Source organism: Eleginops maclovinus, chromosome 6, assembly GCF_036324505.1.
Source record: "Eleginops maclovinus isolate JMC-PN-2008 ecotype Puerto Natales chromosome 6, JC_Emac_rtc_rv5, whole genome shotgun sequence".
NCBI lineage: Eukaryota > Metazoa > Chordata > Actinopteri > Perciformes > Eleginopidae > Eleginops > Eleginops maclovinus.
The window spans coordinates 13,734,997-13,747,439 of record NC_086354.1 but is presented as its reverse complement, the minus strand read 5'-3'; the positions used below and the strand labels follow the sequence as shown (position 1 = coordinate 13,747,439).

At 38.8% G+C, this 12,443-nt stretch overlaps 3 protein-coding genes across 6 annotated transcripts; 1 reads left to right on the top strand and 2 right to left on the bottom strand.

Moving 5' to 3' along the window:
- On the bottom strand, positions 1-3,890 carry zgc:110366 (uncharacterized protein LOC550476 homolog). Of its 2 annotated transcripts, XM_063884928.1 has the most exons (8): positions 3,777-3,890; positions 3,240-3,585; positions 2,545-2,793; positions 2,274-2,378; positions 2,104-2,195; positions 1,712-1,894; positions 1,567-1,626; positions 1-1,022 (listed from the first exon to the last, which is right to left on the bottom strand). In XM_063884928.1, the coding sequence occupies exons 2-8, from the start codon at positions 3,313-3,315 to the stop codon at positions 927-929; spliced, it is 861 nt and encodes a 286-aa protein (XP_063740998.1). In that variant the 5' UTR covers positions 3,316-3,585; positions 3,777-3,890; the 3' UTR covers positions 1-926. The 2 variants fall into 2 exon arrangements, with proteins under 2 accessions (XP_063740998.1, XP_063740997.1); XM_063884927.1 differs by having other exon boundaries at positions 3,240-3,799.
- On the top strand, positions 3,590-6,886 carry extl2 (exostosin-like glycosyltransferase 2). Of its 3 annotated transcripts, XM_063884920.1 has the most exons (7): positions 3,592-3,716; positions 3,818-3,889; positions 4,725-5,173; positions 5,306-5,376; positions 5,563-5,678; positions 5,813-6,270; positions 6,367-6,886. In XM_063884920.1, exons 1-6 carry the CDS (start codon positions 3,646-3,648, stop codon positions 6,210-6,212), a joined length of 1,179 nt encoding a protein of 392 aa, XP_063740990.1. In that variant the 5' UTR covers positions 3,592-3,645; the 3' UTR covers positions 6,213-6,270; positions 6,367-6,886. The 3 variants fall into 3 exon arrangements, with proteins under 3 accessions (XP_063740991.1, XP_063740990.1, XP_063740992.1); XM_063884921.1 differs by having other exon boundaries at positions 3,590-3,716; positions 5,813-6,886; XM_063884922.1 differs by lacking the exon at positions 3,592-3,716.
- A 384-nt stretch (positions 6,887-7,270) lies between these two features.
- On the bottom strand, positions 7,271-11,176 carry parla (presenilin associated, rhomboid-like a). Its single transcript, XM_063884923.1, has 10 exons — positions 11,044-11,176; positions 9,981-10,164; positions 9,779-9,883; positions 9,532-9,664; positions 9,061-9,156; positions 8,757-8,906; positions 8,575-8,645; positions 8,393-8,494; positions 7,996-8,093; positions 7,271-7,830 (listed from the first exon to the last, which is right to left on the bottom strand). Exons 1-10 carry the CDS (start codon positions 11,121-11,123, stop codon positions 7,686-7,688), a joined length of 1,164 nt encoding a protein of 387 aa, XP_063740993.1. The 5' UTR covers positions 11,124-11,176; the 3' UTR covers positions 7,271-7,685.
- Positions 11,177-12,443: the final 1,267 nt, after the last annotated feature.

Here is a 12,443-nt window from a genome sequence, read left to right as displayed (position 1 = left end):
ATTTTTGCTTTTAACAAAGAGCAACTCCAGCTTCTCATTTCTAGGTCTGGATGAGTATGGAAAAAACAAAACAGTTTTACAAATAGAATAGTCTTTCTTTTAAAATATATTTTTTTAGAATTTCTACAAAATAAATTGATTAAACAAGCAGAGTGATGTTGGTGTTTTTTGCAGCAGGCAGCCAGCACAGCCGAACATACTAGTTCCCTGGTACATGAACACCAGCTCTTAACAATGCACTTATTTAAACTTAGATGACAAGAACTGAATAACTGTTTAGTATTGCAGCTTGTACAAAAGGCTGTTCACTTACATTGTCTGGGTTTGGTGATTATTAGATTTATTGCATAAGCTAAAATCTTTAGATATTTGCCATCTTTTGCAGCTCACTATCTTGCAACATAATAGCATAACGGCCAGTATGTAACAATCATGTTAACATTTGGGTTATTTAATTATTTTCTGAAAAATTACTGAAAAAAGTAAGGAATTATACTATTATATTCTGATTTTTTGGACTCTAAATCTTTTCTATTGTCGTCTTGTTTTTTAAAATTGTTTACATACAAGGAATTTGCTTGGGTGAATGGGCGCATAACAGCAATAACAATAAAGCAAGTATTGCAAATATCAAAAAACCTATAGAACAGCAGAAAAAAATACTATTAAAATGGACACAAGGAATACATATAGATAAGAGAGAAGACAATACAAATATTAATTAAATGCTATTAAAAAATGTACAATATACATGGATTAAAAGTCGAAGAGTTTGCCGTTTTAACAAATGGTCAAATGTGCGAATGGATATGCAATCTAAAAGCTAGTATGCCATATGAGAAGAGCTCCGTTCTTTCAGCACTCGTAAAGAACTTGTTGAGCAAAAAATACAAACTCACTCTTCTTTTTAAGTTTTCTAACATGTGTTACTCTACGTGTGTTGAATCCCACGACACATGTCTTCCATCATGCAGGCTTCCCAAAGCAGTCATGTCTGACTCCTCCAGCTGGAACCCAAATACCTGAGTATGACAGAGGAGAAGAAGAGAGGAGGAAGAGGTAACAGGAACTCGTGACATTAGAGAACATTAGTTAAGAGTTGGTACTGCCCCGCTGCCTGCTCCCCTGAGAGACCTACAATTGGTTACTGTCAGTACATTTCACAAGAAATATTTTTGATCAACCTATTGACATTAATCATTAACTATATATTTTCATGAAAAAGAACATGGTGTCATCTGAAAAATGGGTAAAATTATGAAACTGAATAAGTATTTGATTGATATAATCAGGCCTGGTATCATATTATGGCAGTTTTTAGGATGCATATTTTAGTTCTCTAAGGACATCGGAGCATATCTTGTAAAAAGAAGCACAAACTATACTTTTTTCTTTGTGTGTTAACCTTTCGCATTTTTCTTAAATGTGTTTGTGTCATCATGGCTGCTTGATTGGTCCATAACAATATAATGATTTGTCCTTAACCTTTCTTAAATTCTTACGTTTTCTTTATAGTATTACATTTTACTATAACGCAAAATACTGTGTAAAGCATTGTCAACTTACTTGACAGTTTTCTTGAATTCTCTTCTTTTTGGTGGATTTTGGTATTGTAACAACTCGATTCTAAGATAAAAGAGAGAAACTATTAGAGACATAGGAGTTAGGCCAGTATAACTCCGGGCAGGCAATATCTAAACATCATGACAACCTGAATACTCCAGCGGATGCAGATCTGAGCAGGGGTCTGTCTATATTTTTCTGCTATCTGGAGAACAGTTGGGTTTCTGAGGACTTGATTCTTGGCCAAAGGAGAGTAGCCTTCAAACACAATTCCCTCCCGACGACAGTACTCCATCAGCAGTTTGGGCTGCTGGAAAGGATGATACTCCACCTGTTGGATCACATCATTTTAAGGACGATCATAAGCAAGTTTAAGTTTGAAACTAAATCCTTTTGTACATTGAAATGTGTACTTAGGTACAGGAACTCAAGTGGTGCAAAAGCGTTTGATGTGGGAAAGGGAAATGACCTGAGCTGAAGGCCTCGTAAGGCTTTTTTCCATGATCATATTTACATTTTCCTGGAGAAACAAAAACCTACCTGGTTGATATGTGGCACAACACTACAGTCTTCCTTTAATTCTTCCAGGTGGTGGACTTGAAAGTTGCTCACACCAATAGCACGGCAAACTCCTGTAGTGACAAACAGGGATACCACAATTATGCTTGCTGTAGTCACTCACTACAGACATGATCTTCCATGCTCTGTACCTTCTTTATAAAGTTCTTCCAGAGCTCTCCAGGTCTCTGTTCTCATCTCCCTATTAGAGCAATTAGATGACTGCAATGGCTCTGGCCAGTGCATCAGGTACAGATCTGACAAAAGGGGCAGGTACTGATTTAAGACAAGACGACTAAAACCAAGAGAAAACAAGACGGCATAAGTTGTTGAATAATAGGCTAAAAAAGAAAATGTGTGGTATTGCAACGATAACACAGAAAACTTTATATTCTGATGAAAATCTCTTAATCACAAACATACCGAAATAATGCAACCCCATCTGTGAGCAGGAGTCAAGGCAGGCCTTCTTTGCAGCTTTGTATCCGTAGTCCCCTGGCCACAGTTTATTGGTGACCCACAGATCACTGCGTGGTATCCCACTTTCTATGATAGCCTTACCCAGTTTCTCCTCACAGCCGTAGCGTTTTGCTGTGTCAATATGACGCACTCCACACTCAGTGAGTGCATACACGATGGCATCATGAGAGAAACCGCCATGATGTGATGTGCCTGATAAAAACAGAGAAAAAAAGACTTGATACAGGCAGCTATATCTAAAGAAATGTCAGCTTAGTTCAAGTTAATGGCTATTTTGCTGGGAGCTGTGCATAATCAGAAACAGTATTGCCAATGCACTATATGAACAATCTGTCTTTATTCAGAACATTTTAATTACAGATATACTCAAGTATATATTTGATTAGAAAATAAATAAAGAATTTGCATGGTTTCTGGTATATTGAGACAAAAGTTTCTCTGTGTTGGAATGGTTGTCATATTTTAACAATAGTGTGTCCTCCCTAGAATGGCATATTTCAACAAATAACAACAACAACAACAACAAATACATCAAAAAGGTTTGGAGTAAAAAAGCATGCAATTTGTGTGCATTGTTGTATTTTGTATTGGCATTAGTGTAATGAGACAGGTCAATTATTAACTACAGTAAAACTTACCCAGTCCAAGTATTGGAATCTGCAGACCATTGGAAAGTGGGACTTTAGGAAACCTCAGGAGTGGTGTGAGAGTCATGTTCCTCTGTTACAAAAAACCCCGTTACAAACATTCCAGCAACGTAACACAACGTTAAGGCTTATTGTAGATATTTAAAACAGTCTTTGTCGGCAAGCTGTATTTATCTGCAAGTTTCTGGTTGTGAAGTTATTACCGAAATGTGTTTCGCTTCTTCCCAAACCACAGAGAATAAATTCCAAACCAATGGCGATAGTATCTCTGGAGCTGGTGAAGGTATGCCTCCAATGGGAAATCCAATCACATTACATGAACACCTTTGGGTAATGCCTTAGTTTAGCAGAAGAAAGATGGCGTCAGCTAAAATAAATACTAAATATGCTCATGTGAATGAAAGCTAATGTAAATCTCTTCAACGTAGGGATTGTAAACACAAAGACTCAATTAAAGGGCTTAGTAAGGTGGCAATTTACAAGTTTTCTAACAACACACTCTAATTTCCTTAGAGCTGTAATACCCACACATGCTCCGTAGCGCTAATGACACGGCTCTCTTCTTTCAGGCTCTTTGGTCAGAGTCAGTCAACATGGCGACCATGTGAAGCGAACGCTCAGGGCTTTGCCAACAAAATGAGGTGAGTTTGAGTTATGGAAACATATATAGCATTACTTTTACTCTCTTCAATTCTCTTTCATGTGGTAGTACGGGAAACGATAATGGCAGAAATAATACTGGCATACTGTATGTTAATCATACAAATTGTTTCATCGTTCAACAAGGCACTTATTGGGTAAGCAAACATTTAAATCTTGCTTGCAGAACAAATTCCCTGTGTTCTTGACTAGATATTATTCCATTGGGCTCACTAAAAGAAAATCAACCTACTTACTACCGTATTCACTTTAATTACGTTTGAAAGTTCCAGTGTTTTCTGAACGCCTCATGTGGACATGAAATCCATTCGATCAATCCAGTAAAAAAAAGTGATTTCACAAAAATACGTTGCAGTTGCGTTAGAGATTAATACAAGCATGTCTTTTAAATGCAATGTTCTGGGACATCTTAAACAGTAGCAGCATTTTACAATATGTCTACTTATTAGTTAGGAGTTTAGATTGGACGGCCTTTTTCAGTTTTGTGTTAATATTTGAGACTTTTAACATTTATGTATTTAATAGATCATACAGCATACAAAATGTGGCATAATTTTTCTATGATGTTGCCTTTTATTGCGATACATGTACAAAAAGTGAATGCCCTATACTGTTGTGAATTGATATATAGGTCATACAATGAATGCATTTGGAGGTCAGTAAAATACATGCTTCTGAATGTAGCTTAATAAACAATTATGAAAGGTTGCCCTTTTCTCCACTCGAGCACCTTCCGCATCAAAATGTGTCTGCTTGTGCCTGGGAGGGACAAACCTGGATATAACTGTAATGGGATGTCCTTCCTTTCTGATGCAGGGTCCCTAGATGCTGCATGGGGCTACGTCGAGCCTACTTGATTTGTCCCATCCTGCTGGTACTCCTGGTTGGTGCAGCCCTGACCGCTCTGCTGCCGCCTGCAGAGGACCAGAGAGGCGTTGGCGTCCTGGGAGTGCTACGCAGAGCAACATCACAAAAGGAGGATCCTGCACAGGGCCGCCATGGCGACAGCACAGAGGACGAGCAGAGGTTCACCATCATCATCCAAACTTACAACCGCACAGACATTTTGCTCAAACTCCTCAACCATTACCAAGCAGTGCCTCATCTTCAGAAGATTATTATAGTCTGGAACAACATTGGGGAGCAGACACCCCTAAAGCTATGGAACTCTTTGGGGCCTCATCCGGTCCATGTGCTCTTCAAGGAGCAGACTGTCAATCAAATGCGCAACAGACTACAACCGTTCCCTGAGATTGAAACTGATGGTGAGTATATCTTCCAGTTTGCATTTTGTTTATGTTAAGAGGAGGTTCTAATTGTTTTGGTTATACATACTATTATTTTGTGCGTGAACATTTTTTCAGTGGTGTTTCTTTGATTTTTGCTGTGATCCTTAGCTGTGCTGATGCTGGATGACGACACCCTGGTCAGCGTTCCTGACATCAGTTTTGCTTTGTCTGTCTGGAAGGTAATAAGCTTCAGGGACAATGTAGATTAGTGGCCAACATAATGTCTCTTAATTACATTTGGGTTTTTTCAATACATTGATTACGTATATGAAAAGGTATCAGCATTATCTGGTACTGCATTTAACATTAGTCCTGGCGTTAGCAGGTATAGCATCCACTGTTTTGTCTTTGGTTGTAATCTGCAGCAATTTCCAGACCAGATCGTTGGGTTTGTCCCACGGAAACATGTCTCCACACCAGGAGGAGTGTACAGTTATGGCAGCTTTGAACTGCAGGACCCAGAAACAGCTGGAGGTGACAAGTAAGTGGTGCTTTTTCGTATTCGTCATACTTTTTCTAGCCAAAATGCATATTATTGGCTGCTGGTTTGTTCAATCTCATTATGGTGTGAAAGGCCCTTTCTTTTATACGTTTATCTTGATCCCCTCACTGCAGATACTCCATGGTGTTGGTTGGTGCTGCCTTCTTTCACGGTCGCTACCTGCAGCTCTTCCAGGACCAACCTCCAGCAGTGCATGCGCTGGTAGATGAAACACAGAACTGTGACGACATCGCCATGAACTTTGCTGTAGCGCTGTATTTGAGGAAACACTCCACAGGCAGCGGTAACAAACCCTCTGGGGTCTTTGTCAAACCTGTGGACCTTCGAAACCTGGAAAAGGATGCCCGCAGCGGGTACCAGGGTATGTGGCATCGCCCCGAACACCTTCTGCAGCGATCGTTCTGTCTGAACAGGCTGACGCAGATCTATGGCTTCATGCCTCTCTGCTTCTCCAACCTCATGGTTTCCCAGTTTGGATTTCCCAGCTATGCCAATCACAAGAGTAGAGGTTGAGGATCTGCGACACTGCTGATTGTTTTGGATTGAAAGAAGGCAAACTCAAGTAACCGTCGTAAGTTTAAGTCTTCTGATGAAATACAGCAAAACATTGTCTTCATAAGAATATGCTTGTTTGCATTTCTGATTAGTTTTCCCATTGCATCTGCAGGACAATCATGGATTTCGGACAATCTGAATTTTCTACACATGGCCCAGTCAGATGAAATGTCCTTATGTGATAAGGTAATCTGTATGGTGTTACCAAAGCTGCCTTTCCTTCAGTATGAACTACTCTCTCAGTGGATCGTTGTGCAGTTATTTTACAGCCAGCAGATGTCAGTCTTAAATCTGCAGACAAATAGCCTTGCTTGTAACCAGGATTTACAGCTCTGATGAGGTCTTGTTTTGGTTTTACAGCATTTATAGTTGTTTATTTAATGTGTACATTGTTTTGTGACTTGTGTACACACCCTTCACATTTAACACAATTGTTAGAAGATGTAGTTATTGTCATTTCCTGGCCAAGTGAATTTGTGAACTAGAATAACTGCAGGGTATTACGTACATTCTGACTAAATCTTAATGTAAAATGCTATGCATGAATGGACAATCAATTTTTTAAAACGTGTGCACATATGTCAAGCTTGTAAGACTAATCATGTTAAATAAATCCAATACTTTTTCTCTAACCAGGAGTTGTGGATGAATTCACAATTATGATATCAGTTAATGAGTTCAACAAGAGGGAACAGGGGTTTAGTCCCTGAAATGTAATGAATTATTGAAGAAGTGATGGTGCTAAATCTAGGATTGGGTGATGTCCTATCCCGAAATCTGTAGCAAAACCCTAAAATGCTCGTCAGCCTTTTTAAGCTGAATACTACCATACTGATCTTTTTATTTATGATAAACACAATTGCTACTTCACAGCTTCTTCAAAGTGTAGAAACAGTTCCCTTGTCAGAAATGATGTCAGACTACTCTCACATTCATGAATAGAAAATGTAAATGCATAATTCACTTTGAGTGTCATCCTGTTTTAATAGCGACGTAACACCAACCCATAGGACTAGTCTATTACAATGATTTCCACAATTTATTCAATCTCTTGACTTCATCACGCACACAGTTCCTGTCGAGTTTTATACAACTGTTTTAAAAATAGGGACAGCAAAAAAAAAAGCCGACCGGAAGTCTGAACATTAAGAGGTAGAGAGATGATATTTTTAATTTGTAGCTCCAAGGAGTTACTTAAAGGGCAGCAGATGTTATCAGTCCACACAGTAAACATCTGGATTGTAACAGCATGTGTGATGTCTCACCTGTTCATATATCAGGTCTCTGAATGACATTTAATAACCTTATGCTCATTACTAACCTTGAATAAAATCAATGTGCATTATGAAACAATAACATCCGACTCTCTTGGTTGTTAAAAGTTTCTTTGCATATCCTTGAGTAACTGTGGACTCCAGTTTTTGCAGAGTCTCATTTTGGTCCAGGTCCACCACTGACCCCGGGCCCTCCTCCTGACCTATTTCCACCGGCCCCTGGAGAACGTACTTCATGCCACAGCTTCACGAGAGGCTCCCTCTTCCTCCAAATCAGTTTGTGACCATATGCCACATACCATCTGCAGGAGAAGACACACGGGAATTGTTAAAATGTACTCTTTGCAGGACAGGATACTACCAAACGACATAACACTCCTCATTTATACATCTATGGAGTTTTAAATCTTTGCTGTTTACGAAAGCCACTAATTCACCCTTTTAAACACCCCTTTTTTCCCACTCACACTCCAAAGAGGGCTCCACCAAGGTGAGCTGCGTGGTCAAACATCCGCCATCCCAAAACGAGCCCTGCTGTATCCATGGCGATAAGTGCTTTCAGAGCCTAAAGGCAGACCAATGACAGGAACCCAAAGTTACACACACCGGGACTGAATCAACTCAACAACTATCTCTATACCATGCATTCAGACATGATCACGCACGCACGCACGCACACTGCTCTTTGTCTGTTTTGCTCGTGCGCAGATTAACAACTCTTTCCTGGAGCAGAAACAGAAACACCCTTTTAATCTGAGCCAAACTATTTTGTATTCACATTAAACTTCAGAGGTGTGTATCCACATAAAAGACAGCAAGCAATACAGTGCATACGAACATTCACACATATACTGGGTCACTTACGTTTCCTGCTGTGAAAGTCAGCATGGGGAGGAAGATTATGCCCAGTTTGGCATCTGGCACCTGTGCACAGACTGCAGCCAGTACTGCCATAACAGCACCTGACTATGGAGACAACAAAATACAGTAAAACAAAGTCCTTATTTTTTTGTTGAGCTGTATGAATATTTCAACAGATATCTTACTGCTCCTAATGATGGATGGAGACTTCTGGATGCAGTTTTACAAGTGTAGCTGACCATATTGGAAATCACACCTAAAAATACACACAATTAGATTAGTGTTAGATAGATCTATGCCATTTTATACTGGATTTCTAATCTATATCAAATGTTATCAGACCCCAGTCCTGTCTTTTTCGACTCACCAGCCGATAAATAGAATGCAAGAAACTGCTCCCTTCCTAAGATGGAGACGATTCCTGATGAGAATGTCCACAGGACATACATGTTGGCCACCATGTGGAAAATGGAGTAGTGGCTGAAGGTGGACAGAAGCATAGGAAGGCACCGTTTTTCTGGTAGGAAAAAAAAAAACCTGGTCATACAGAGAACCTGGTCATCGCCAAGCTGCACATTTTCCACATGCAAGAAAAGCATTGCCCTTATTGTCCAGTCTTAAGACAATAAAGAAAAAAAAAAGTGTAATACTGATATAACATGCATACTCACTTGAGGCTGGACTGGATGTGAAGTACTTAACCATGCTTCTTTGCATCACAGGGATCCGCCAGCAACACAGGACTACAGCATTCACTGCAATGATGCCTAGAAAATAGTAATAAGGGAAGCTCCTGACTATGAAACATGTAAGATTATATTAAACCCCTTGGCCTTTCAATATTGTTTTTTAGATTTGTTATCTTCCCGGTCATCTGTTTTTTTTCTACTCTAATGCCGGTTTCAATTTTATTTTGAGATGTTTATATTTTGAATTGTTTATTTCTACTCTTTTAATTTATACTTACAGTATTTGCAATGCCTTGTTTTTTTATGCTGCTGCAATGAAAAAATATCCCAATTTGGGATCAATAAAATACACATCATCTTAATCTTATCTTAAACACTGAGATAAAGATGGTGATACTGGCCATTCAATCGGAAAAACAAACTAAATGAATCTGTGTTTGTAACATTAGTTACCTGTTACAGTCTTCTGTCCCTCCGTGAGGCTGCTCCAGAAGTCATCCACCATGGACATGAGGAGGATGAGCTGTCGCTGGAAGTCTGACAGCTTGTTCCACCAGTCATGCCAGAACGCCATATCCTGAGACCCCTTATGATATAAGAAAGGTAATCTCAGTCACTGTGAGCAGCCCATAACTTAGTTCAATACTACATTGACAGCAGTGGATGAGAGAACCAGCAGTGTGCATGATTAAATCCTCACCTGGAACAATTTTTTGGACTCTTCTTCATCTTGTGCAGTCCGAACTCGTGACTTCAAGGTCTCATATTGCAGAATAGCCGCGGCACCAAAAGAGCAGCCTGTAAACTGACACAGAGTCAGACAACATCCTACGCAGTCATACCGTCCCCTAACCCCAGTACTGTCTGTGCCTTTCTGATTCTGGTAGATTTGGAGGACCTACCCCGACTGTGAACATCAGCGGTTTAAAGAGTGATGGCCGGGGGAGTTTGGGAGGAGGTGGGAGAGATTGTGTGCCAGCCTCCGAGGGGGAAACTTTAGTTTCTTGGACAACATTTCCTTTCTTTGTATCCGGCCGTTTGGCTTCCCGACGGAAACCGCACCTCTGTTGGTAGTGTGGGTTCTCTCTGCCAAAGAAAGTGTTGACACATTATTAAAACCTTATTTACAGATAGCTTAAATAAATGCAGTAAAAAAGATAAACACCTTATTACATTACGGAAAATAATTTAACAGACCTGGAATGAATAAGTTAGAAGAGTTCATATTTTCTTTAAGTGTTGAGTCAATATTTCTTAGGTGGGAAACTTATAATTATTTGCAATATTGATTCATATTTTGATCCTAAATGTCAAAAATAATGATTAATACAAGTGCTAATTTTCTACAGGGCTTGTGAATTCTTTAAATTGCCTGTTTTGTCTATCAAAGTCTACAGTATATTTCATTTACAATCAAATAAGACAAAAAATAATCCAACCCTGCAACTGCGAAATTGGAATTAATACAGATTTGACTCGTTTGGGTAAGCAAATCAATTGATAAAGTATATTAGTTGTACAGAGTGTTATTCAGACCAATCTAATATATTTTGTTCATCTGATAACTTCAGTCAAGCAGGATCCCTGTAAAATTATAATTGTAGCTCTTCTTGGTGAGAACTCAGGTTTTGAAGGTAGCCCTCATGACTTACCATGGACTATGCCTATTGGTCAAAACCATAACTTAATTTAGTAGACTTTTATTTCATAATGGTTGAAAAAAGGCAGTAAAAGCGTTACATGCATTTTGCTGCTTGAACAGCACCGAATATCAACACAATGACAAGGACGGTCGGTCTTTTTCTGTAAACAAATGAAACACACAGCTCTCTGCAGCTCGGTCTCTTTACAATGACAGTTAGGTAATCTGCTGGTCGACAGACAAACACACACACATACACACACTAGTCCTGCCATTATCTTTCTTTACAAACCCTGCGACTGCCGAGCTACCAAACGTCTCACCTGGAGCTTCGTAATGTCGTGTTGGTGGATCTGATTAACTCTGTTTTGACCCATTTTAATAGACATCCTCTCCACGCCATGTTTGTGATGACCTCCTTCCGGAAGCCCGCCCCCCTGCCTGACTGGAGTAAACGCTGCGTTCAAGAACTCGCCTAAAAGGTCCGACTTCTTTGTTCTTCTAAATAGCTATTGGTGTAAGATTACGTGTTTGAATTGGTGGAAAAAAGTAACTGAGTTGTTTTAATAAAACTGCGATGCTGTGTGAGTATTATATGCTCAACTCTAAGTGAGTCGTAGCCTACATAGGCCTACTGTACAGTACATACATGTATGCATCAATGGAATTAAATCCAGTCTATTTAGTAAGTATTGCACTGTTTTACAATTTTTTAAATATTTGTTATTTACTTGAGTATTTCTATTTGATGCTACTTAAAGCCAATGTTGTACTATTTACTTCATTACATTTATTTGACAGCTTTAGTTTAAAGAAAAATTCATAGATTTAGATCATGAGCTAATACAAAATATGAATACACTGATAAATAAACACATTTATATTTTATTATACACTGAGAGCTACTGGAAACCAAACAGTCAAAGTCCTAGAAAGTGCTAAGTATACTGGACCAATAAAGTGGATTCCGAAATAATACAGGAGAGAACTTGAATGCAGCAGAACATGAAGGTCTCTTGAGTTGTGCAGACACTACAACATTTGTCGTTTATCCACAGTAAGCATTTCACTTCCCTCTAGTGGCATAGTAAAGAACACATTTGTCAGATGCGGGAGGTCTAGCCACAGAAGTCACAGTATTGGAAAGTACATTTACTGAGGGAATAAACTGTTGATTGCAATTTTGAAACATGTGTCTTTCCTTTATGCCATCTTTTATTTTCACAAATTTCAGTGGGAAATATTGTACTTTTTACACTACAACATTTATTTTACATCATGTGACTTAGCCGGAGCAAATGATCTGTTTGTAAAAGATGCTGATGCTGCCTAACCCTTTTTCACATTACACATTTTGACAAAAGGAAAAGTAAGAATTCAAAGATTAAAGATGGCTGAATTCCATGTAGCCGCTTAAGTTTCAGGACCTGCAATTAAAACATTATTGTAAGACTCTTCTGGTCAAGTAGAGGTTCTAAATACTTATTCCCGTATTGAAAATAGATTGAGGTAAAATGCTGAATGTTAAAGCTTTGAGCATAGATGAGAATATGATGACAGAGATGACCAAGAGAGTAAATGCACTGTAAAAAAAAACATGATGATATGACATTTTCTTAAGAATGTCAAAATAATAAAAGAAAATGTAATAATTCATGATTTTCTTTTAATAAGAATTAAAGTATTTGGCACTGTCTACATGAAAACAGAAGAAAATATAGTG